Consider the following 26900-nt stretch of genomic DNA (forward strand, 5'->3'; position numbering starts at 1 on the left):
CCAGAAACAGGTCCTTTTGATCGAAATACCAGGACAGTTTGTTGTGGACGTCAGGTGCTAAAATGTTGCTACAGTGCAGATTCTGCAGTGGCAGATAAAAGTGATCGGTTTCTATTTTTGTTATATTTGAGTTATTATGGATAATCTCCATGCCTATGTTTAGTATTAATGTTTATTTCTGCAGCCTGCTGACCCATAGAAACCGAGATAAAAAGCAAAAGGGGGAAGTGATTGATCACATGATATAGGCTGGGATTTGAAATAGCTTGGGCTACAAGACATTCAAAGGCCTTTTAATTAAAAAAGAAAATCTGTCATCCTCTTGCTTTTCTCATTTTTATATATAAAAAACTGTTTGTGTGTGGCTACATTGGCCACTCTTCTTTCTCTTGTTCTAAGCCATGCTAATCAAATGGAGAAGCCAAACCCTCACTAAGGCAGCAAACCTTTTATAAGCATTTCGAGTCCCTCTATTACTGATCCATACACCTCAGCAACACAAGCTTGTCAACATCATGTCTGATCAAGAAAGACCACCAAGACCTCTTCACTGGATAACTATAATAGGTATCCAGGCAGCCTGCTAAGCTTGGGAAGACAGGGCAAATGAATGCAGAGGCTTTGTTGAGGTCACTCACAGGCAGCATGGATAAAGATGGAAGGCTCAGGACAACAGAATCCTGAGTGTGGGAAGGTGAGACCCTTAAACACATGCAGTATGACAAAAAAAGAATCATCTGATCCCACCACTCAAGAGGGCATGTGGTTTGTACTTCTCATAGAAACATGCAGTAGACCAGTAAATTAATTCCATTAAGGATGGCTTAGAAGAGAAATAACTTGTAGGTGTTCCACTCCACAGTTGTTCCTCATTCCCCCCCCCCCCCCCAAACTGTATAACAGACAACTGATGGCTCCATTGTCATTAACCAGCTTTATTTTCCATATGCTCACTGTTAATTTATAAAAGTAACAGTCTGATGCCTCTCCCATCGTAAATGATTCTCAGCTGGCGGTTTTCCGATTTGGCTCTGGCACACTTGCTGTTGACAGGTCAGTTTGTGCATGTTGTTGCAGGCCAGCCAATCACTTGAAAATCTTTCCTTGGTTGAAGGGTTTGCCAAGGTTTTTGAAGTCCCCTTCCCATAGGAAATATTCCTTCACTAGTGTCTTACACTCTTCACTGTCCACGTCCAGCTTTCGCCAGGTGTATGATTCATAGTCTATCTGCCAGTCCTCACACAGCTGTAAGACACAGAGATTTAAATGGAGCGGAGACAAACGAGAGCCTAGGACAATCCAATAACTAATGAAAGGTAATCCTCACTCACACAGCCCCCACATTTCTCTGATGTGTGTATCCAGCAAAAAACATGCACATCGTATCCTACAGTTACCCAGAACAGGGCTGGAGAATGCAGTAACATATTCATCCTGTGGACCAGACTCCATGCCCCCCCGCAGCCAGTTAGCCAGCTCAAACAGGTGGAGAGAAGATGGAATCTATATATATAAAAGGCACCTCCAACGTTCCAATGAAGCCTCAAGCCGGATGATGAGGCGCCCGAGATATCCGGTCACTGTAGCTCCGCCCTAGTGTCAAAACACGATGACGTCGAGGGCGGGGCAGCGAAGGCACAACGCACGAGTTCCACATAGTGACAGCAGTGGAGAGAGCAATGCGAACTTTCATCACAAACTCGCAACCAAGTGAGGGAGGGAGTGAGGGACGGAGAGGGGGGGGCGGGATTACCTTGCTAGCGCCCGTTTCATTTTTCCCCCCGAAATGGGCATTTCTTACTAGTGTCCACATAAAAGATGGCAACCCCCTTACTTACTGTGAAGGCCAATTCTTGGCCACGGAAGACCCAGACCCCAGAGATAATGCTGTCATTGTTGGTGCCAGAGAGGATGACACTGGCAAAAGCAGTCTTCCGTAGCTTATCCAAGCGCTGGAACATTCCTGATGGGAAGGAGATAGTGCATTAAGATGTCACATCTGAAACTTCCTGGGCAAACGCAAAGCTGAAGGGCTTTCTGAAAAGGTAGCAATCACACTCATGCACATACCCCTTGAAGAGCAGCTCCCTACCCCCCCAAAAAAACAATATTCCTCTAGAGTCCCGAGCTCCCTGTTAGCCAAGAATACACACCAAAAGAACAAATCATGAGAATAAGGAAATACTAAGCTTGAATGATAGGACTGTGCAAGACACAGGAGGAGAGTAAATTAGACACAGTCGTGAACCTTATACTGTACAACCAAAAAGGAACAGCCAGCAAGGTACCTGTGATGAGGTTACAGCTCATGAACGTCTGAGTCAGCTCCTTGGGGAAACGGTACTCTGCATACCAGATGGACCAGCCCTCTTTATCAAAGTGCTCCCAGAAATAGGGCAGCGCCACCGTCAGTGTGTCCTCATTTGAGTATTTACGCTTAAACTCATCCATGATAAAAGAGCTGGCGAGAGACAAAGTGAGACCAGATCTGGTAAAAACACCAGCTACATCATTCGATAATGTCTTATGGAAGGATAATGCTGGTTTGCATGAATACTGTACAGTAAGAACGCTTTTCCTTCCCCCACCCCCAAAACAAAATAAAGCCTCAATCTCTAAAGTGGCCAAAAGCAGACTGGAGGAAAAAGCTGACAGGATCACAGAGCAGGTGCCACAGTTAAATCTGTTGTGCTACTCTTGGCCTCATCCTGGGGCGCAGAGGGGTCCAGACCGGAGGTGGCCAAATGACTGTACTAGATAGAGCAAGGCAATTGTTGCACCCCATCATGACAGTCCAGTCACAAGAGAAAAAACTACCAGAGAAGACAAAAATGAAAGAGCAAACCAAGGGATGAGGCTGAAAATCTTCTGTGTACATTGACTTCTGACATGTCTCCATTCAATACATCAGCTTCTATCACCTTATAGAACCGCCTCCTTCCCTGCCTCTCAGAACCTCACCATCTTGCTGTACCCATAAAAATGTATGCTACTAAAATTTTGTTATGGTATTATTTATTTTCTTGAGGCAGGATATAAATTTAAAATAAAAGTTGTGAGGGCCATCTCTGCAGCACTGGAACCCTTGGGAGAGCCTCATTCTTCCCCTACCTCTCCCTGTTCTGTACCTGAGCCCCTGGGGGAGCCTGGTCCTTTCCCAGCTGCTCCCAACTGTTCCCGTCTTTCTCAGCTTCATACCAAGAACCTCTTGTCACTCCCAACTTTGCACCTAAAGGCCTTGGAGAGCAACAGGCAGCTTTTGCCAATAATGTGAGCTCTCAGCTCAGTACTTTTAGAGAAATATTTGAGGCATGCGAAAGGGCGTGGGACAGCATGTTCTCCCTGTTAAAGATGCGGCCAGTGCCCCCTTGGGGCCAAAAATAATATTGACCAATATTAAAAAATGGATCAGCTCATAATCCCAGCTCAGCACCTAGGTCCTCCATTTGAACAGAATTCCAACGAACAGTCCCACCACTTGTACCTCTTGGGTAGATGTGCGTAGGGATCCTTTGACTTGGGCTCTGCAGCCAGGACCTGCTCACACTCATCAAGCTCCTCATTAGGGCCCTCCTCCTCTTTCTTTTTTTCTTGTTTCTTTTCCTCCTTCTTCATCTCCTTTGGTGTTTTCTCCTTTTTAGAAGTTTCTTTTTTGGGCTGGGTCTCTGCAAACTTCTTAGCTGTAATAACAACAAAGTATGAAACACAGGCCGCCTCATCCAGAGCTGCTACAGTGTGGCCAGGAAGATATGATCTCAAAGCACAGTAATTCTGACCAATCCTCTCTGTACTGGCAGTATAGCAGGGTGGAGGGGAATATTCTGAAGATAACTAGAGGACGCTCCTCACTGCACAGTGCAACAGGCTTATCTCTCCCTGCTACAGGGGAAGTGAGCTCTTTACTGCATACATATATCACATTGGTAAACTCCTTCCTCCCCCATGTGGGAAAAGACCAAAAGTTGATGTAGTTGGACCCATTTTTCCCTTCACCGTCCATTAGATTCTCTGGATGACAGCTGCTAGTTGCAGTCCTCTAAACTGCCACAAATTTGAGCTACTGTGAGCACAGATACCCTACTACCCTGTCCCCCCTCCACCAAACCCAATTCCCTTACCATCAAACTGTGCCATCTTCTCACAAAGTTTAAAATCCCCAAGGACACTCTGAAACTGTGGCTGATTCACACAGGTCACAAACCAGCGGGTGACATTACCATAGGGCTGACGGAAAGCGGGCTCCAGGACCTTGTGGGGGAAACAAAAAAAGCATGAAACAGAATCTCCATCCTCTCAGATCACCAGAATTAACATTCAGCATTACATCCCATCCCTTCCAGTTTGGAAACAGTCCCAGAACAACATAACCACATCCAAGCGCAGACTGAGTTAGGAAGTTGAAACAATACAGGACCTCCCTCCCTATAAACATGTACATCTCCACCAATAAGTACCTAACAGTCAAAAGCAAGGCAGTTGTCCATTATCACCAACTTTGATATTTTGTCTTTGTGGTAAAAGTGATTTACAAGGTCATAAAAAAAGTAAATTCATTCCAATATGCTGCAAAATTAGCACTATATTTAAGAAAAGAGAGAGGAGATACCAAGAAGGGGATGAGACTCAAAGACTCATGTGGATTAAAAGGATAGTTAAGGACAAAGGCTACCCACTCCCTGTCTGGAGAATGGCTCTAGCTATAAGACAAGGTGGGAATAGATACATCAAGAGGGGAGAGCAGTGGATGGCAGGGCAGAGCCTGTGCCTTACCTGTTTATAAAGCCAGAGCAGAGAACAAACCACAGCAATGTCTGCCAAGGTGACCCTCTCACCCACCAGGAAAGTGCGCGTCTTGAGATGGGCATCCAGGATAACCAACACTCTCTTCACCTCCTCCTTTGCATGTTCTGTGGCCTGGGAATTCAGAAGCCAAATGGATGGGGATCTTTAATTATTCACCTTTCCAAACCCATGAACAGCAAAGGGTGGCAGATACCTCAGGGGCACGAGAGCCAGAGATGCTGTAGACCTACCTAAGCATCATACTGGAGGTAGCCGAGATCGAACACTAATGTAGGACTGCACAGCCATCGCTAGACAAAGCACTGTTGTTAAGTTACACAGATGCAACATCTTAGTACCCAGCATTATTTTTTTCATTTACAAAATATCACTCATGTCCCACTCTGCATTGCAACGGGCTATGCCGGGTACATTCACTATTTGCAACCAAGGGAAACAGTGGAGAAAAAAATCATTTTAAATCAGACCAGCAGCAAACAAACCTGCCAGTATCCTGGGACAAGGTTGCCCTCCTTCAATAATGTGGAAGTCCATTTTCCCTGTGCACATGCTCTTTCTCCTCCAACCAAATCCACCCCTCTCACAGTACACACATTCCCCTAGTGTCATCCCAGCGTGACTCCCCCCCCCCACACCTGTCTCCCTCCTCAGTTTATTATTCCACCTCACCTTCTCCAGAGGTTCCATGCCAGCACTCCATCAGGGACAGAACCATATGTTTCTCAGTAACAGAGCTGTGCAGAACCCAAACCCATGCACTGCTCTTAAGTCTTGTAAGACTAGTGCAGGAGTTCAGGCACTGCAATGCTCAAACTCATTCAGAGCAGTGTGGCACTGGGGGAAAAAAAACTGACTCCGAGAAAATGCTGGCAGTAAGTCACTGAAGTGGGGGGGGGGGGGGGGGGGGTGGACAGTGTATTGAGGGGACAGATGCAGAAAGTTAATCAGGATTGATTCAGTTCACATCTAGCTTCCAGGTCACCCACCTGCTTGTTGTACTGCATGATGCCCAGTGTGGGGAAGACCCAAGTGCTGGCAGGGGGCAGAATCTCACTGTCAGCAAAGCTCACCCACTGGAGGACTTGGGCAGCTGCCGCCACAGTGTTGCCTCGAAGATCTTCGTTAGCAACTAGAAAGAAGTCACCCATTAATAGACCAAAACCCACAGTACGTTGCAACTATTTAAAAAATACAGAGGATGGGGCTACCTAATGAAGGGAAAACCACCAAACTGGGGAAAAAGCAGAAGCCCTCAATCACTGTTAGATCATAGTTTAAGGCAGGGTTTGTCAAACTCTGGGTGCCGGGTCACCACAGAGACACTTAAAAATCAGATCTGGTGCCTAGGTTTTGCAGCCTGAAAACATGGGCAGCTCATTTGGGCTGTGGAAAGCAGCCAGGATTAGGAGCAGGCTCTTTCTTCCTCCATCCTCCCTACCCCAGTGCACGCAAATGCACGCACATACCTTCCTCCCACTCCTGTCCTTGCTCAACAGAAGCAGAGGGAAAGAAGAGCAAATATGTGTCAGGCCACAGCCTCCTCTTCCATCACCCAGTACCGAATATAAGAATTGAACCATGTGGTTCAAATTTTGAATTTAGCGCCAAAGTGGCAGAGGAAGGGAATACGGCCTGATGTGCAACTGGCTCTTTCCTTCCATTTCTGATCCTTGCTGGGCCAGAGCTGTGAAGGAGTGACAGCTGTGTGCTTGGGGGGGGGGGGGGGGGGGGGGAGGGGAGGGGGAAGAGAGCTGGATATTTGTGCTCAGTATTGATCTGCAGTAAGCCCATACCTTGAGTATTGAGTAAAATTCTGAACACTGCATCTCGATTAGCGAGATAGAGAGATAGAAAACTAGAAAGCAGCTATCATTGGGATGCAGCTATTGGGTGGGGGTGGGGAGAAAAAAAGCACGTGCTAGGAGCAGCGAGAAATTTGGGGCATCTGTCCTGGAAAGGCAGCCCAGACAGTCATTTTAAATCAGGATATATGAAGTGCTAGAAATTGTAGAAGTAGCCCATAAGGAACAATGTTACTGAAGAGGCCAGTCACAGTCAGCTCTGTGGGTAGCATCAATTTAAATTTTTGAAGACTACAGCAGCTCTTTTGCTGGGGGTGGGGGGGAAGAGACAACATTGAAAGGCTATTGCTACAGATGTGATGGCAATACTGCTGCTGAGGTAGCTGGGTAGATGAAGTGGATTTAAGCTGTGGTTGCAGGGAGCAGATGGATGGTAGTAAAGAGGGGTTAAAACTGCAGCTGCTGGTGGGGGTGGGGGGGGGGTGGGAGGTGTAGGTGGATAGGTACACCACTCCACCCATCCTTGGCATCTGCAGTTTTAGCTTTTCTCCCATCGCCCCAGCAACCACAGCCTAAAGCCTCTCTACTGCAAGATACTCTCCCCATCGCCCACCCACATACAGCCTAGTCACCTTTTATCTACTCCTTCCCTGCTTCTGTGTTAAATAACTTGCTGTGCAGCACCTTGAGCAAATTAGGAATGTGCAATTTATACATATGCATAAAACTTCCAGTCGTTCCAAGTCTGGCTCTTTTAGGCTGGCTACAAGATCCTAAGGAACTTTGGCGAGGCCTCATCTATACCATAATATAATCTAAAATTATAACCAGGAAAAAATATAAAGAACCTCCTCAACAAGAACACGGACACTCCTCCCCCACCTCCCACTAAAACTCACCATAGTAAGCAATAGCGTTGCTCTCGAACACACAGAATCCATCAGCTCCCTCAAAGGCCGGCACCTGTGAAACATGGAGAATTCAGCTGAATTTTAGAGAGCAAGGAAAAGGTGAGATTACTCTAAATACTCCACCCTGGACAGGACGGTACTTTAGCCAATTAACTGGATCCTTACTCCTGTGACCCTACCTTGAGATGAGGCAAGGGGGGGGGGGGGGGCACTAGTTGCTTGAATGTGATCTAAATACCTCTTGCCTTCAAGTCTGGCATAGATACAGGGAAGGGGACAACGAGGCAGGAGGGAAAACGTGGAGTGTAAGAAATGTGGGGGCACATTGTGTAAGGATGGAAGTGAAGGGAATGAAAAACAAAAAAAAGGAACAGTGTACAACAGAGAGAAATGTTGCTAAAGATAAGCAGAGGTGCTGAAGTAAGAAGAGACAGCATCTGTCTCTTGCCACCATTGCTGAGAATGAGGAAAGGGAAGAGAAAAAGCTCAAGTCTGGTAATGTTGGCAGGAGGAGGTAGTCAGTTTTACATGGTGATGTGGGCAGAGGGCAAGAAGAAACAGAACATGATGCATTGCTCCTCCTGCACATGCACGCAACAGTAATGCTCCCCCCCCCCCCCCAAAAAAAAAAAACAACATTTGAGTGGATTGAAGGGGTGGAAGTGGGGCCTCTACTCCAGAAACTGTGATCACAAAACCAGTAGACATCTGTATATTGTTACAGGAAATGTTGCCCTACAAATCCCGCCCACACATCCCCACTTCCATAGTTCTCATATGTATAAAAACACACACACCCCCTACCCCACCCTATTTGGATAACAAGGGGTTGAATCAACACAAGCAGGAATATCTGGCCAAAGATTTTCTCTGTTTAACATGACCTAAGTCGCAATCTCATAACTCAAGTCTACCCAAACACGTAAATCCCTATTTACTCCCGCTTTCCAACCCAACTTCCCCAAAGACAGGCAGACAAATATAGCTTGCAAAGAAGCATTCTCCCAATGCAACTTCAACCCTGCCCAAGTTATGAATTACAGAATCACAACAGTAATGGTTTATTAGGACTTATTACTATACCGCCTGGACTAACTTGCAGATCTAAGCGGTTTACAGACCAAAACAAAACTTCAAAGCAGGAAAGGCACTACAAAATTAGGAGAGACTATCACAGGCATCCAAGAGGAAATCCAACAAAAATAATAAGGGAAAGTAGGGATGGGAAAAATGAGTAATTGGAAAAGCGATGGAAGAACACTGGTCACAGCACTTGTTAACGGTGGGTTAATCTGGGCTGAACGCCTGTCCAGAAAGTCATGTCTTCAGAGCAGATTTGAAATACTTGTTCTGCACTGATAAACTAATGGCAAGGAACTCAAAAAGAAAGGGGGCGTGAAGTAGAAGGCAGTGTCTAGTTGATTCTAATTGGGCAGATCTGGGGCCAGGGAGAACTAAACAGTGATCATTTATACAATGGAGAAGACGAGTGGAGGACTATGGAATGGTAAAAGAAGCCAGATAAGGGGGAAAACTAGTCCTGCAGGCCTTTTTTTTTTTTTTTTTTTAAGGCTTTATAAGGTTAAGCGTCAAGAGTTTGAAGACAGTGCGCTGCTCTACAAGAAGCCAGTGATGGCTTTGGAACAAAGGTGAAACATGGTCATATCTACTAGCACGGCACAACAGTCTAATAGTGTTTTGAATGGATTGTACTTTTTTCAGATTAGCTCAAGAACATCCTAAATAAACAATGTTACAATAGTCCAGCCTAGGGGTAACTAAGGATAGAATGAGAGAATGGAAAGAATAGTGATCAAAGTTAATATTGAGTGCAACTAACGTATGACAAAAAAGGCTAAAGGCTGTTTTGCATAAATTTGAAATCTGTGGCGAAAAAGGTGAGGTGGGAGTCAAGAACGATCCCCAGGCGTGATTGGGGTTCCAAAGAGGTTTAGAGTGGTAGTTGGAACGGGGGGGGGGAGAGGGGGGGAAACCAGCCCGTCACTGTCTTCTGTTTATTTAACACTAATTTGTGTTGAGAGGCAGTTTAAGACTAGATCCAGACAGTTTTGTAAGGGGCCAAGAGACACACAGTCAGCTGTGTACTTGATGCTACAGGTGTCTGACCATGAGGGTCTCCAAGAACCACATACTGCACCCAGATCAGTCTCATGTTACATCTATTCCAAGCCATGTAGAAGAGACATGGTGTACTGTAATTTTCAAGTCATGTCACATGTGAATAAGCAGTGAAGTATGAACAGCTGCCCACTAAAGACAGTAGAAAAGCATAGCTAAAGCCAACCCCAAAGCACAGAATTCAGAAAAGGGGAACAGACCCCAGGGGCCTCAGTATCTTTGTCTTAAGTTTTGAACGCAGTAGGTATTGACATCTGCTCAGATGACCTGTCTGTAGTTCAGCAAGCCCTTCTCAATCTCATGTGCATATACATGGCTGCAACATATGATGTTACCCTTTCCATTAGTGTCACATGGTGCAGTCTTGTAGCAAAATTTTTAAAAAAAAATGTTAAGGGATGCTCATCAGTACAAGTTCTTTTGAACTGACCACTTTGTAAATTACTAATGCACCTTTAGACGAGCTGCAGGAAATGTTGCAGCCTCTGGCAAGGTAGTCTCGTTCCTCAACTCCACTGTACTCTCTCGAAGACCAAATCTCTTCCTCTGTGGCCCTCGACATTCTCTTCCCTTCCTCTTCACTGTTCATGTATACACTTTTCCCCTCCCTTTTATCATCTCTAAGCTTTCTTCTGCTGCACTACTGTCCATGTTTATCCAAACCTCCATTCTTCTGAAGTCGTTGTGAAGTTTCTGTGCATGGGTTTATCCTCTTACCAGCAGATGGAGACTACCACAGGTTCAATATCCTATATAGAGTCCCATGCAGGCCACAACCAGTCTATTATTGTAGCAAAGCAACAAGCAATGTAACTCATAATAAAAACCAGGCAAAAATACAATCAATCAGGATAGGATCGAACCCCTTGATCAAAACTATTAAAAAAAAAAAAACAACCCCGCTAACTAAAAAAATAATGGAACAAGCCCTGCTATCCTTCCAAACAGTTTCAATTCCCCGTCACTCCAAGACACGACATACTCCAACAAGCAGTTCTAGACTGGCCTGGAGGGACTCAAGGAAAGCAAAATTTGCAGGTAAGCTCCAATTTCTCCTTTATCTTTCCAGACCAGTCCAGACACAAGTACCAAAACAGTTTCTAATAAAACGAGAGACCTTGACAAGACTGCCTCCAATATATGTCCTCTTCAGCCTCAAAATCCAATCTAATGTCAAACAAACAAATGCAGAGACTTGCTGTACTTAATGTTATGAGGCAGAACCAGGATATGCTCCTCCCTAGAGGAAGCCTGTTTCCTAGTCAGGTGAGCCCTCACAGCTGAAGATACTGTATGCCAATGAATGCCAACACCTCTCCTTAATTCAGTAGGCTGTCAACTTTGACATCGCCTTACTCTCCCCCCCCCCCCCCCCCCCACTAAAAAAAAAAAAAAAAAAAAGTGTTTCACTTCACATAACTGTGCAGTGCCTGCCACATGTTAAACTGATGCAGTCCTCTTGAAACACTAGATGTGACTAGTAAGATATGCTGCAAAGAGGAAGGGTGTAGTGAAGTCTATGTCCCCACTGGACTCCACTTCTCCCGCATAGCAGAAGCTTGACCGCTTCCTATCTGGACCCCACTTGCAAAGTACTGGTGAGCAGTGCCCTACTGAGGGGAATGGCAGAGAAGCGCCTTAGTGATAGAGATCTCGCTGTTGCCCTTGACGTCCAACACACCTCCATACCCTGCATCTCCTGCGGAGTTGTGTGGGAGAATGCAGCCAGCCGAAGTGGATGAAAGTGCATTTCCTGGCGAGGGTACTGAGCTAGACAGACATTGCGAGTTGAGAACAGTTGAAAGGCTTTCTTGATGTGAAAAAGTTAGTTTGATTATAGTTGGATGTAATAGTAATATTGAGTGGGTAACCATGTTAAACCTTACCTTAAAATTTATGCTTTGTTTTGCTCCTTAATTGCCATTTTCACTCCTCCTCTATATAGTCATCTAAGAAAGATGGATGTTTCTTTTATATGGGAAGGTACTTCGTTATTTGGAAATGCCCTTCATCGTATTATTGTGGACTAATTTATGACACTTTTCACAATTTGCATTCTGTTTCCTGTAATTTGTTTTCATACCTTATTCACTTTAAAAAATAGGGGATAGTAGTGAACCCTGTGGTACAGAGTCAGGAACCCTGTCAGACCACTGCTGGCATCCCTCTCTATTAGGGCCTCCCTTTCTTCCAAAGGCTTCTCCACAAGCTCCAGTGAGTTCACTAATACCAGGGAGCACACATTATCCAGGTCTTCTTCCACGGCCAACTTGGGCTAAGAAACCCTCCCCGAACTGCTCCTCCAACCCCTTTGAGGAAATCACCCGCTGTATTAAAAAGCATAAGATCAAGAAAGCCCATACTTAGCCTCTGATCCAGCCATAAAAAATTTAAAAAAAAAAGGTGGAGGCTTAGTACCAGTAGCCCCTCCACATGGCTCCAATCTGCTTCAGGCACAGCCTAATGTTTTTTTTTTTTTTTGTTACATTTGTACCCCACGCTTTCCCACTCATGGCAGGCTCAATGCGGTAGGCAATGGAGGGTTAAGTGACTTGCCCAGAGTCACAAGGAGCTGCCTTGTGACTCTGGGCAAGTCACTTAACCCTCCATTGCCTATTCCTCATCCCCTGGGGTGTATTCATAAACTTGCCCTGTCCGACCAGCTGCAGCACATGCTTTCCCCAGTACTGCTATCAATGCTCTTCCCTGAGGACCAGGAGCTAATCTACCCACTGCTAGTACTGATGCTCAAGCAGCAGCTGTCTCATGCCATGCAGCACCTGCTGTACTCAGCCTGATCTGCTATACTGGAGGCTGCCATCTCTTGCCAGTCCACTCATGTCTATTCCCTAAACTTCAAGCACCAGTTACTTTTTACTTTCTTTTTTTTTTAAACTATTAACCAATCCAGTATTCCTACCTCTGGCCTCCCCCTAAAAGTTGGGGAGGACAAGTGTTGTCTCAGCTGTGTGCATCAGGAGTATCACTAGGTTTTGCACCCCCTGGGCTCCGTGAACCAGCTCAAGCTAATTTTAACCATTTTCTCTCTTTCCTGCATCCTCCAAGAGGATACCACTTTACACCAGTCCCTGAAACCAAATTCCTGTGATCAAATCCAGACTGAATGGGCCTACCTGAACAACCATCTGCTGGAGACAGAAATACTGGTTAGCTGTGGGCTGCACAGGTCGTTAATACGGTGATGTCAAACCAATGGCTCTCATGGCTCGATGCACAAATCTTACCATGCTTAAAACAATTATTATTTAGCATCTAATGCACAAAGGGTTTCTGAGTGGCTTTAACCATTTGTCGTAACTGCTAGTGATAATCCAATGCAAATGTGTTACAATGAGCTCATTAGTATTAAAGTGAGCATTCCATGCAATGCACAGAAAGGAGTGCCTACCTTTAACATGCTAAATTTTCCAGCGGGTCTGGAGCTGTTGTCGTGTGAGGGCAAACTTCTGGGAGGAAAACTCTGCTTGCAGTATTCAATATGAAAATTTGTCTGAGAGCAGAGAACAGCTTAGAGGGCTGGAGAAACAAGCGGCCAGCCAATCGACTGGGGAAAGCCCTTATGTCGTCAGCTTGGGTGGGGAGCAAAAAACAAGCAGGCAGCCAATCAGTTGGGGGAAGCCCCTATGATGTTAGCTTTGGGGGGAGGATGGGGGGGGGGGGGGGGAAGGATCAGCAAGGGGAAGATTTCCAAATGTAATTTTTTTTGGTGGTGGTGGGGGGGGGGGGGGGGGGCAGCCTGAGGGAAGGCAAGGAAGCTGTAGGAAGAAGGTACAGCCAGCATCAGCACTGCCAGCAAGTACTGCAGGGGAAAGGAGAGTACAGCAGCAGGATTCCTAGGCATGTGCATAACATGGACATTTACTGAGAGAATGTTCTGTGCATGTGTTAGGTGCTTTCCCTACCGAGTTGCTTGCTGAATTTACTCGCATTTGCATGCGATTTTCTTTGAGCATCGCTGGCTTTTTCAAAAATCAGTTAGCTTATACCATGGATCAAAACTCACACAGTTCAGGGACTTTTGAGCATTGGCTCCTCAAGTCTCCAGCAGATGGTCTCCAGAGAGAATAAACCTATGCATCTAGACTGATCAGGAGGCATGCAGAGATAGTGAGCTAATGGAAAAAAAATCATTGCTGGTACATCACAGCAAGACAAGGTTTTCATCCCACGTGTCAAATGCCAAGTCATAATCAAAAATAACTGCCCGACCATTAGATTTAACTTTGTGCTTGGTTCTGAAATGTTGTAACCAAATGGCATTTGAACCATTCCTCTAGCCTCAGCAGTCTGCAGAAATGTGTCAAATTTCCACCCTATATTAAGTAACCGTCTTACTTTTGAAGTGTTATTACAGACCCAAGCTCTCCAAAAAAACCCCACCCCTATAGACATTTTTATATAAAAACACATTGCTTCCCATGTTTTTAAACACTTAAAATTTCACAGAACCCTAGATGAAAATGAAAGCAAACCCCTGCCCCCTCCTTCATCCAATTCCTTCTGCCCTCACTTATCCAAAGGACGAAAGCAGAACCAGCAGCAGTAGTCTGCTCAGGACACTAAATATCAGTAGCACAAACAGACCCCAGTACTCTGCATGGATCTCCAGTATAACAGGAGCCTACACAAGAAAAGGGAACTGTACAATCACTAACTCACAGGCCCTAAAGTGACTACCACTACTAAGCTTAAGTCACAGTGGAGGTCCAAAGGGAAGGGAGCAGTCCTTTCTCTATAATTCCCATTTGGGGTCTCTCTACCCATACTGGCTAATCAGGACATATAATTCACCAAGCCTCAGTAAAGACATTGTCTCTCTTTCTTCCTTGCTAAGACTGAAGGCAAAAATCAATACACTCTAAAGGAAACGAGCTCCTAGCCCAATCAGAGACCAAGCAACAAGATTTGAAAGTACACTGCTGCTTGCTTGGGCAAGTCGCTTAACCCTCCATTGCCTCAGGTACAAACCTACATTGTGAGCCCTCCTAGGACAGAGAAATATCCGGAGTACCTGAATGTAACTCACCTTGAGCTACTACTGAAAAAAATGTGAGCAAAATATAAAATAAATAAATTTTTAAAAATTCAGTTCCCTATAACAGCTTTACAGCAAAGAAACACCATCTGCTGGCCAAATAGGAGAAATACACTTCAGGACATAATTAAAATAGAGAACATACATTTTACAGGCTTAAAACACAGTTTCTTCACATCATTACCTTAAAAAGCATGTTAATGCCCTAACCACCCAAACAGCAAGGTGGATATTTCAGTTTAATACTTTCCCCTCATGGACTTAAAGATAGCAAATGTAAAGAATTAAGTTTTACCTGCTAATTTTCTTTCCTTTAGGACCACCAGACCAATCTAGAACGTGTGTTTGTACCCGCTGACCAGTGAATGAGGTGGAGCGCATTATGTAAGGGACCTATACTGCCTTAGTTGTTCACTATTCAAATAAAAGCAATGGCCCATCTGTATTGTATTTCACTTGAGCCATATGGTAAAATTATGTATCATACCTGATAATTTTCTTTCCATTAATCATAGCTGATCAATCCATAGACTGGTGGGTTGTGTCCATCTACCAGCAGGTGGAGATAGAGAGCAAAATTTTGCCTCCCTATATGTGGTCATGTGCTGCCGGAAACTCCTCAGTATGTCGATATCAAAGCTCCATCCGCAGGACTCAGCACTTAGAGAATTACACCCACAAAGGGACACTCTGCCCAGCTCACCACCGCCGAAACGGGGGAGGGGAATTAACCCAGCTCATCCCCACACAAGTGGGGGAGGGGAATCCGTCCAGCTCATCCCCGCGGAGCGGGGGAGGGACACCACCCCGCCGATGCGGGGGGATCTGGCTTATCCTGCAACCGCAACCGCGGGAGGAGCTGACTGACCCTAACACCGCCGAAGCGGGAGGGGTACAAAGCTGCCCTACAGCCGCACGAAGCGGGAGGGAGTGCCGGCAGAATTTAAGTCTCAATCCAGCCCCGTAAAACGGAGGGGAGAGGAATGCAGCAGCTCACTGTAACACAAACTCGTCTCAACTCTTGAAGAATCCAAGTGAAAAAACTTGAACACGAAGTCCTCCTGAAGTAACTGAAGACTAAACTTGAACCTAAAATTCAACCAGAATATAAACAGTACAGATATCTGGGAGGGGCTATGGATTGATCAGCTATGATTAATGGAAAGAAAATTATCAGGTATGATACATAATTTTACCTTCCATATCATCATGCTGATCAATCCATAGACTGGTGGGATGTACCGAAGCAGTACTCACCCAGGGTGGGACATAGAAATCCCTGACCGCAACACTGAAGCTCCAAACCGGGCCTCCGCCCGAGCAGCCACAGTCAAGCGGTAATGCTTGGAGAATGTATGGGCCGATGCCCAAGTTGCCGCCTTGCATATCTCTGCCAAGGAGACGGACCCGGCCTCTGCCATCGAGGCCGCCTGAGCTCTAGTGGAGTGAGCCTTCAGCTGGATAGGCGGCACCTTCCCCGCGGCCACATAAGCCGCTGCAATGGCTTCCTTGACCCATCTTGCCACTGTAGGCTTAGCAGCCTGCAGACCCTTACAAGGACCTGCAAACAGGACAAACAGATGATCCGATTTCCGGAAATCATTGGTCACTTCCAAGTATCTGATGATAACTCGTCTCACATCCAGATATTTGAGAGCAGAGAATTCCTCTGGGTAGTCCTCCCTAAGAAAGGAAGGGAGACAGAGCTGCTGATTCACATGGAAGCGAGAAACAATCTTGGGCAGGAAGGAAGGCACTGTGCGAATAGTCACTCCTGCCTCAGTGAACTGCAGAAAAGGCTCTCGACATGAGAGTGCCTGGAGCTCGGAAACTCTTCTGGCTGAAGTGATAGCCACAAAAAGACTGCTTTCAACGTCAGGTCTTTCAGAGATGCCCTCGACAAGGGTTCAAAAGGCGGCTTCTGCAAGGCTCTTAGTACCAGGTTGAGATTCCACGCAGGCACCACCGAGTGCAGATGAGGGCGCAGGTGACTAACTCCCTTGAGAAAGCGCACCACATCTGGCTGCGAAGCCAGGGAAGCACCCTTCAGGCGGCCCCTGAAGCAAGCCAGAGCCGCTACCTGGACTTTAAGGGAACTGAGCGACAGGCCTTTCTCCAGACCTTCTTGCAGGAACGCCAACACTGAAGAAATTGGAGCAGTGAAGGGAGAAAGTGCGCCCGCTTCACACCACGCTACAAAGGTACGCCAAACCCTGGCGTAAGCCGTAGAAGTAGAGCGCTTCCTCGCTCTCAGCATAGTGGCGATGACCTTGTCTGAGAAGCCCTTCTTTCTCAGACGCTGCCGCTCAATAGCCAGGCCGTAAGACCAAAGGGCGAGGGATCCTCCATCACCACGGGACCCTGATGTAACAGGCCCTGCTCCACTGGCAGCCGCAGAGGATCGTCGACTGAGAGCCTGATCAAGTCCGCATACCAGGGACGTCTGGGCCAATCCGGACCCACCAGGATTATCCGGCCTGGATGCTTTGCCACCCGGTCTAGCACCCTGCCCAACATGGGCCAGGGCGGGAACACATAGAGAAACTCTTGTGTCGGCCACTGTTGGAGAAGAGCATCTACTCCCAGGGATCGAGGGTCCCGTCCTCTGCTGAAAAAGCGCGGCACTTGGCAATTGGCCGATGACGCCATCAGATCTAGGCTCGGCTGGCCCCAGCGCTTCGTGATGTCCAAGAACGCCTGAGCAGATAGCTGCCACTCTCCGGGCTCCAAGGTATGGCGACTGAGAAAGTCCGCCTTGACATTCATGACTCCGGCAATGTGGGCCGCTGACAGCTGTTCCAGGTTCGCTTCCGCCCACTGGCATAGATTCATGGCCTCCTTGGCTAGAGGGGCGCTCTTGGTACCTCCCTGGCGGTTGACATAGGCCACAGCCGTGGCATTGTCCGACAGGACCCGTACTGGCTTCAACGCCAGTACCGGGATGAACTCCAAAAGCGCCAACCGAATGGCTCTGAGTTCCAGGAGGTTGATAGACCACTTTGCCTCTGCAGGAGACCAGAGCCCCTGCGCTGTCCTTCCCAAGCAGTGGGCTCCCCAGCCCGACAAAGAGGCGTCCGTCGTGACGACAATCCACTCCGGGGTCACCAGACGCATTCCTGCTGACAACTTGTCTGTCTGCGTCCACCAGCTCAGCGCCTTGCGCACTGCTGGGTCCAAGGGAAGGCGCACAGCATAATCCTCCGACATCAGAGTCCAGCGCTGCAGCAGAGAGTGTTGTAGTGGTCTCATATGAGCCCTGGCCCAGGGCACTACTTCCATCGTGGCCGTCATAGAGCCCAACAGCTGCACATAGTCCCAAGCCCGAAGAGGAGAGGCTAGTAGGAACTGGTCCACCTGAGCCTGAAGCTTGACAATCCGATTGTCTGGCAGGAACACTCTGCCCACTTGGGTGTTGAATCGAACTCCCAGATACTCCAGGGACTGAGTTGGGCGCAGCTGGCTTTTCTCCCAGTTGATGATCCACCCCAGGGAGCTCAAAGAGCAACCACCCGGTTCACAGCTTTGCCGCACTCTGCATAAGAGGGGGCTCGGATCAACCAGTCGTCCAGATAAGGATGGACTTGTACTCCTTCCTTCCTCAGGAAGGCCACGATGACCACCATTACTTTGGAGAAGGTCCGCGGAGCAGTAGCCAACCCGAACGGGAGGGCTCTGAACTGGAAGTGTCGGCCCAGGACTGCAAAACGCAGAAAGCGTTGATGAGGAGGCCAGATGGGAATATGCAAGTACGCTTCCTTGATGTCCAAGGATGCCAGGTACTCCCCTGCCTTCACTGCCGCTATAACAGAGCGGAGAGTCTCCATGCGAAAGTGCCGAACTTTCAAGGCCCGATTGACCCCTTTGAGGTCGAGGATAGGCCGTACAGAACCTCCTTTCTTTGGTACCACAAAGTAAATGGAGTAACGCCCCTTGCCAAACTGATTTTCTGGCACCGGAACGACCGCATCCAGGCGGATCAGATTGTCCAAGGTCTGCTGCACTGCCACAGCTTTGACCAGAGACTTGCAGGGAGAGAGTACAAACCCGTCTCTTAAGGGTCGGCAGAACTGTAGCTTGTAGCCGTCTCTGATGACTTCCAGCACCCAAGCGTCTGAAGTTATTGTGGTCCACTCGCCCAGAAACGAGGACAGTCGTCCTCCAATCTGCACTGGGGCGTGGACCAAGGCCCCGTCATTGGGTACGAGACCCTGGGGGAGGACCGGAGGGAGCACCTCCGGGACGGCGGTCTCTGCGAAAGGAATGCTGCTTGGGGGAGAAGTTCCTCTTGAAGGAAGAGGGGGCAGAGGAGCCCGACCTGCCCGGGCGGTACCGACGGGCTTTCTGAAACCGTCCTCTGGAGGTACCGGGGCGAATACTAGCCCGAGCCCTGACCTCTGGTAACTTCTTGCCCTTAGACGTGCCGAGATCGGTCACGATTTTGTCCAGCTCGACCCCAAAGAGCAGCTTGCCTTTAAAAGGCAATCTAGCCAGGCGGGATTTAGAGGCGTGGTCAGCAGACCAATGCTTCAGCCAAAGCCACCGCCGCGCAGAGATTGTCTGAGCCATGCCTTTAGCTGAGGCCCTCAAGACATCATACAGCAAGTCTGTCAAATAGGCTAAGCCCGATTCCAGGGCCGGCCAATCAGCCCTCAAGGAATGATCCGAGGGGGAAGCCCGCTGCACCATAGTCAGGCATTCCTGGCCACATAGGAGCCGCAAACTGAGGCCTGCAAACTTAAAGCAGCCGCCTCAAAGGACGACCTTAAGGCCGCCTCCAATCCTCTGTCTTGGGCGTCCTTTAGGGCCGTGCCACCTTCCACAGACAACGCCGTTTTCTTAGTCACCGCAGTGATTAAAGAATCCACGGTAGGCCACAGATAGGCCTCACGTTCACTTTCAGGCAAAGGATAGAGGCGGGACATAGCCCTAGCCACTTTAAGGCTCGCTTCCGGGACATCCCATTGAGCTGAAATTAAGGTGTGCATGGCATCATGCACGTGGAAGGTTCTAGGCGGGCGCTTCGTCCCCAGCGTAATGGCAGAGCCAACAGGGGCTGAGGGAGAGACGTCCTCCGGAGAGGAAATCTACAAAATGCCCATGGCCTGCACTAACAGGTTGGGCAAATCCTCTGAGCTAAAGAGCCGCGCTGTAGAGGGGTCATCCACTCCATCCAAGCGGGAATCCGTCTCCTCCAAGGAATCCGCAAAGGACCGTTGGGAGAACTCAGATACGCTGCCCTCATCTACATCGGAGGAGACAAAGTCCTCCAAGGCCTGGGAATCAACCCGAGGGCGTTTACCTCCGGGGGCCTCAACCTCTTTACCAGACGAGGGAGCAGGGGCAGCGTTTTGCATAAGAAAGGCCTGATGCAGCAGCAAAACAAACTCGGGGGAGAAACCCCCCAGACTGTGCACTTCCGCAGCCTGGGCTACAGCCCTAGACGCACCCTCAACCGGCGCTCGCAAGAGCGGGGGAGAGACATGCTGCGCATCCAAGATGGCGTCCGGCGCGACACTCCGCGAAGGAGCCGCGCGGGAAGAACGGCGCTTAACTTTAGCCGCTTTGTGCCGTCGCCCAAATTAAGGGCGTTCATGGCATTAATGTCTCCTACCTCAAGGGCGGCCCAAGAAGAAGCCGTCCGAGCCGCGTGGCCGGCCAAGATGGCGGAGGCGAGCAGCGGGGGATGGGCGTTTATGGCGGGAAAAACCGCCACACCGGAGGAAGGACCGGGACACTCATCGGTCACGAAACTGTCACCCAACAAGGGCGAATCAGACTTTAAGACCCCCGCATCCCCTCTAGAAGCGCCCAAGCGATCCGGGGAGCGACTCTTTGCGCCCTCGCCCTCCGACGCCATAGGCCACGTGGAGATCAATCGGGGAACCCCCTGCCCGCTACAAAAAGGTAAAAATTACCTGCTTTCCGCTCCGAGCTGTAACGACCTGGTGTCCCAGTGAGTAGCTGCAATAAACGTTTAAATAAATGTCGAAATAAAAGCCTTTAAGGACGTTCAAAATTTTTTTTTTTTTTTTTTAACGGAGCCAGCGGGAGGGGGGAGAAAAGGAGGGACCTGGCGCCACCAGGTTTGCACTTGCTCAAGAAGAGCCCTCAACCCCAGGCACTCAACAAAACCTAAAAATTAGGCTTGGAGGCCTAGCCAGAGCTGCTGCTGTGTGTGACCACCACCTGCTGAGATAGAGAACATACTGAGGAGTTTCCGGCAGCACATGACCACATATAGGGAGGCAAAAGTTTGCTCTCTATCTCCACCTGCTGGTAGATGGACACAACCCACCAGTCTATGGATTGATCAGCATGATGATATGGAATAACTCATTAGTGCACAATGGTCCCATAATAAAATTCCATATGGGAAGGCTGGGCACTAATGGGTTAATACTAATACCACCGGTTTAAAAAAAAAAAAAAAAACCACACACACCCCTCAAAGGTTAAAGTGTTAGAGAAAATTGAACCTCAAGAGGATTATTGATACAAAGTGAAAAATAGTAAGTATACTAAAGTGGTTTAATAACTGGAAAGATCTTAGAAAGGGCCTCTAAACTGGTCTAGTGGACTAAAAGAAAATGAGTAGGCAAGACCTAATTTCTCCTTCCATAGTGCCCTGACCAGACCAATCTAGAACCTGTGGGATATATCAAAGTAGTTCTCAAGAGGGGTGGGACTTCAATACAGTATACAGACATGCTCCTACCTGGAAGCAACAATGCTCTGTGAATGTAAAAAGCAATGACTATCAGTCTAAAGCTGCAAATCAGAAGTGTGGTTCATAAATCCACCCATGAGGTCAAAACACCTCTGGTAGAAAGTTTTCAATCCTTAAAATATCACTTCTGTTTGAAATCAAACATATATGCAGATGAAATATTACCTCAGCTACCAGGCAATGATAGTTTTAGAAGCGTGTTAGCCTTACCTGAAACGAGAAAAGTAAATGTGCCCAACCTTGGAAATTGGTTGGTCACATCAACATACTTCTCAAGTACACAGAGGACATGGAGCAAAAGAAACATCAACTTTGAAAGAAAGCACAGAACTGTTTAATCGATATTCCTGCTTCCGAACCAGAGAAAGGGATCTGTGAATGTTAAAACTTGTAACTCAAAATTCTTAGAATAGACAGAACCCAAGAATAGCTACATAAAATGGTGAGATTCTTCCACGAAGCTCTTTAAATAGGATCAAAGGACAGAAATACCAATACATCAAGCAGCAAAATCAAATTATTTTCTGGACAGGAGAACTGCCCAGAAAGACATAGTGACCCACCTAAAAAAAAGCACACTACAAGTGAATGAAATGCTAGAGAACATTTACAATCCTCCTGGAAAACACGAAAAAGTTGCAACTTGAACTTTTAGGAACACTTCTGTGTTGTTTCTATTTGGTATTCGCCCTGAAGAATAGAAGGATGTGAGAGAGACTCGGTGAAAACTCTTCTGCATACCATTTTGTCAAGATCAGTAGTGTGCTGGAGCCGGCTCACACAAGCTACCCCCACCAATGACCAAGCAATTCATCAAAGCACTGCCTATACAATCACACTTTCACCATTTTCTTAAATCTCAACATCAATCTCTCCTGCTCAACTCCTGTGGCAGAGTTGCAGAGAGATGGTGCTACCATGCTAAAAGCTGCAGTGCTTGAGGAATAATGCCAGAATGTGAGGCAGAAATAACTAAAAATATTTGCTTGTATCAAAGTTATATAGTAGGCAGTTAAGAAATTAATGTTGAATGAAGATATAATGGTCTACCTGTAATCATCTTCTGATGTGACAGAAGCAAAAATTCTTTACTTAATAAGAGCCTTAACAGGCAACCAGTGCTACTCTGAGCAATGGAGTCACATGTTCTCTGACAATCTTACAGCTGTATTTTCAATCAGCTATAGTTGATTCAGTTGAGATTGCAGGCTGTAACCTCCCCCCCCCCCCCCACACACACACACATAATGAATTACAGTAATTATCCATATTATAAACAAAGCATGCAATAGAATACTTTTGCCCTCCTATCTAAAATTAAAAAAAAATGAAAAGATTTTTATTTTGAAAATTAGAAGTCTCTTAACTGTCCTTGAATTATAAGGTGCAAATTAAAGCTCAGAATACCAAGTCACCCCTAAAGATGTTTTAGCTTCTCTAACCAATATAGATCAACAGTGAATCTGAGGATTAAGTGGCAAAGCTTATTTATAAGAAATCCAGAGTGCCTCACATTTCTTCGGATTCAAAAATAATTTATGTTCAATAAGCCAAATGATCAATCTGATAAAGGAAACTGTTTGGAACTTAAGTCCAAACATCACTGGCAACCACTAACAATGTCTACTACATAAAAAGCGAGCACGCAGACCCAAACTCTTGATCAATAACGTCAGAGAGAGAAAAAACAAATTAAATAAAATAAAGGCCAATTAGACTGTGAGTCCTCCAGGGACAGAGAAATACCCAGTGCATCTAAATATAACTGACCTTGAGCTACTACTGAAAAAGGTGAGTGAAAATCCAACTAAATATACCAATCCTTTTGGGACACCAAAAACAAAAGCATGATCCTGTGAAGTTCAGTTTGAAAAATAGAACCTAAACTAATTCAAGGCTACTCCGGAAAGCAATATCTCTTTTAACCTTTCTAGCAAGAATTTACAGTTCACCACATCAAAAGTGGCTGTAAGATCAACAGAATAATCATCACATCTCCAATGCATTCTCTATGCATTAAGACTTCATTGAGCAATTTAATTTGAAGAGATTCAGTACTATGTCCGGTCCAAAAACTGGACTGTCTAGGATGAAAGGCACTAGTCTCCTCCCAAAATTACAACACTTGCTGTGCAACTGCCTTCTCAATAATTTTTGCCATGTATGGTAAGTTTGCCACGGGTCTAAAACTTTGAGGATCTATCTAAATTCGGTTTTATCAACAATGGTCTGATAACAGAGCATTTCCAATTCTCAGGAAAAAATGTCTAAAGATAAACTCAAGATTTAAAAGTGCCAAAAAATATCTGGGAAAAAAACACTCATTTAGTGCCCTGTTTAACCCGCATTGTAGGTGTGCAAAGTTTTTAACACACACTAAAAATTAAAATTCACTAACACTAGAGACACCCATAAGGAATATAATGGGTATGTACCGTAGTGAGCACTAATTTTTAGCACACATTAAAAAGTTAGCGCACCTACAGAAGTGATTTAATCTGTTTAGGAGGAATTACATCTACCACTGAAAAAAAGGCAAATTGACAGATGACAGTTTTCTTTGAAGAAATTGGTTACAATGGTAGAAAAGTTGAAAAAGAATGCCATGAAACTGAAGGAGCTGCAGCATTAGGCACTAATGCAGAAAGCAGAAAAGGCGGAAACTGTCAATTAAAGAGCAAATAAAGTCCTTCTCAGCCAATTCAACTTTAATGGGCTGTTCTCACAAGTAACCACCAGCTGCATTCCACTGGGTGAAGGAACATGCAAAAAAGATCATTCTGTAATGAGCAGAGTGCAGATAAGGTAGTGAGTAAACAGCTTAGACTGGATTTAGCTCACACCTTCATCAGTAGATATCTTAACGAGTATAAGGCATAATGCTGCCCATGGTACCACTACCTAACTTCCCTGCATACTTAAGTGAACCATGTATGAATGGTACACAGCCCACCTTCCCGCAATATTCTCTGTCCCATCAACAGCACTACACTTACCTTTCCTACAGGAAATTTTTTCAGAAATTCTGGGGTCTTGTTGGTTTGTCCAAATTGAAAATGTGGGGGGACAGAGTGGACTGTGATCTGTGCCCCACTGTACTGGGCTGCAATCAGGGCTTTGAATGCCCTCCAGTTTTCAGGGTAGGTGTAGAGTGTCTGAAAACAAACAAGTTAAAAAATATTTGTAGGAGCAACATGAAAAAAAAAGATGTTCTAAAGAACTTAAAATATATCAGATAAAAAATATGTACACCAGTAGAAACCGATTACAATTCAGCCTATCCACACCGTTACCACACTACTGTACCTCATTCCCACCAGCCCACCTCCAGCCACCCCTTTACGTGCCAAAAACCGTAACTTACCCTACATCAAACCCAGCCCACTACACTCCCAATTCCTCTTCTCCCTCAGCCCCACTCTCCTTGCCTGTTCCTCACTCTTCTTCCTCTCCCAGCCCTCTACAACTGTCTCTCCCCCCTGATATAGAATACAGAGAGGCCGACTCAAGTACCACAGTGCCCTCCGGAGCTTCTCCGAGCGCAGGTCGACCCGATGTCTATGGATTTTCATGCCTAAGACTGGAGCATCAAAACTCACCCCAGCAGCCATCTTTCGCGCAAAGAAAGGACGGGACCTGACTACTGCGGCCGTAAAGAATAGAAGAGCGGCCGTAAATCAGCACGAAGAGTCGCAAAGAGGGAACCGCGCCGGCCTGAGGCGAGGCGTGCCGTGCGTGCTTACGTATGCGGGAGGCAGGGAATGGGACGTGGACGGAGGAGTATCACTTTAGGAAAGGCATTCTTAGTTATATACCCGCCGTTATATGCTTATCAAAAATATAATATGTACGTATAAAACAATACTTGCTCACACAACTAACAATGCTTCTGTGACGAGCTTTAGGGAGCTAATGCTTCCTTACACATTTGGTCTAATAAAAAAATATATATCGTTATTGTATTTATTAACCTTTATTTTTGTGCTTTGAGGTACGGCAATACCCCACGGACCTATGAATATGTCTGTAATAATCTTTGTGAAGAAAACAAATCGCCTTTAAAAACATCTTTTCAAATGATATATAAAGAGAGAAATGTCATATGCAGTTCCGAATAAGGCTAATTTGATACGATGGTTGGCCTGCCAGGTTAAAGCAATTTTAAGTTCTTTATAAGACTCTGTAGTATGGCTCCCGAAGCCCATTTATTTTATTTCCTTATATTGATAAATTAGATTAGATATAATAAAATGGACTTTGGGAGTCATACAGAGAATTTAGAATTGCTTAACCTGGCAAGACTACCACCTTCCCAGCTACAAATTTAGGCTTATTCAGAACTGCATATAATCTATGACAGTATCTCCATAATTCTTAGGTCCTTGGATAGGATGTGCATTTATGCAGGACACAACCAGTCAAAAGAAAGATTGACAGCTGTTCAAACTTTGTGATCTCTCTCTCTTTCTCCCTCCCTTTCTCTGGAGATCCAACTTTTCCTGTCAGGTTGTGTGGTGATTAGGGGAGGGACGTATTAGTCCTGGGGAAATACTGAGCACTTGTGAAATGCAGAATTTGAGCAGAATTCTGGCAGGTACAGAGCTGCCAAAGGGTCTTGATTTTTGAAAGGGAGATTTTGGTAGAACCCCAGCACACCTCAATCCCACAGCCATTGCAGAAAATATTTTATTTACACTAGTAACAGTAAGGATGGGGTAAGAGGGAGTGTGTTTCAGTTCACTCTATTACACCTGGTATCCAGCATCTATTCCCCCCAGGGGCATAACCACAAGGGGGCCTTGTCCCCCCCCCCCCCCCCCCACCACCACTTTGAGCTTAAGCCCATTCCAAAATTGTGCCACTGGTTGAATTGGGGGCGATGCCCAAGCCCCACTAGCGGAAAAGGTCCACTGCATGAGTCCCCTACCGTGCTGTTTGTGCAATGCAGCGTACTTCAGCCACCAATACTGGACCTCCTGCATATGCTCAGTTCAGGCACTTAAAAATGGAAAATAAGATACCTTTTTATTGGACTAGCCTTTTCCGTTAGCTTTCAGAGGCCAAAATCTCATGCCTCAGGTGAGGTCACTGCTGTTATAGTATCCTCCTCTGACTTGAGGAAAGAAGTCTTGGTCTCAAAAATGTATTAAAGTTAGTCCAATAGAAAGGTATCATCTTATTTTCTATTTTGTGTTTTATTTGTATTTATTGACCTTTATCAACACAGCTACATTACTTTATCCAAAATTAATAATACAATTATTTTCTCTTTGTTGTCTGGCAATTTACTTTTTCTAATTCTGTTGCTCCCATTCTCTTCCTCCACTTTCACTAATTCTATCCTCTCTCCCTTTCCATCCAGCATCTCCCCTTTCTTTTTCTATCCCTCCAATCAGCATCTTCCCTCTTTCTTCCCATTCTTTGTCTCCCCCTTTCTCTTTGCATCCTTCCATCCAGTCTCC

The 26900-nt window shown here is 46.3% G+C and overlaps 1 protein-coding gene across 1 annotated transcript; it reads right to left on the reverse strand.

Moving 5' to 3' along the window:
• Positions 1-915: 915 nt before the first annotated feature.
• On the reverse strand, positions 916-25141 carry EEF1G (eukaryotic translation elongation factor 1 gamma). The gene is made up of 10 exons (XM_030217584.1): positions 25038-25141; positions 24435-24593; positions 7505-7568; positions 5790-5932; positions 4771-4914; positions 4119-4248; positions 3485-3680; positions 2289-2461; positions 1839-1963; positions 916-1245 (listed from the first exon to the last, which is right to left on the reverse strand). The coding sequence occupies exons 1-10, from the start codon at positions 25047-25049 to the stop codon at positions 1087-1089; spliced, it is 1305 nt and encodes a 434-aa protein (XP_030073444.1). The 5' UTR covers positions 25050-25141; the 3' UTR covers positions 916-1086.
• Positions 25142-26900: the final 1759 nt, after the last annotated feature.

Source organism: Microcaecilia unicolor, chromosome 11, assembly GCF_901765095.1.
Source record: "Microcaecilia unicolor chromosome 11, aMicUni1.1, whole genome shotgun sequence".
In the NCBI taxonomy this organism is placed as follows: Eukaryota; Metazoa; Chordata; class Amphibia; order Gymnophiona; family Siphonopidae; genus Microcaecilia; species Microcaecilia unicolor.

What these genes read in the sequence shown, in the direction of transcription:
- EEF1G (XM_030217584.1), bottom strand. An exon ending in TCATGCAGTACAACAAGCAG is followed by an intron (nt 4,915 to 5,789) that starts GTGGGTGACCTG and finishes CTGAATTCCCAG; the next exon opens with GCCACAGAACATGCAAAGGA. An exon ending in GAGCTGTAACCTCATCACAG is followed by an intron (nt 1,964 to 2,288) that starts GTACCTTGCTGG and finishes CCTTCCCATCAG; the next exon opens with GAATGTTCCAGCGCTTGGAT.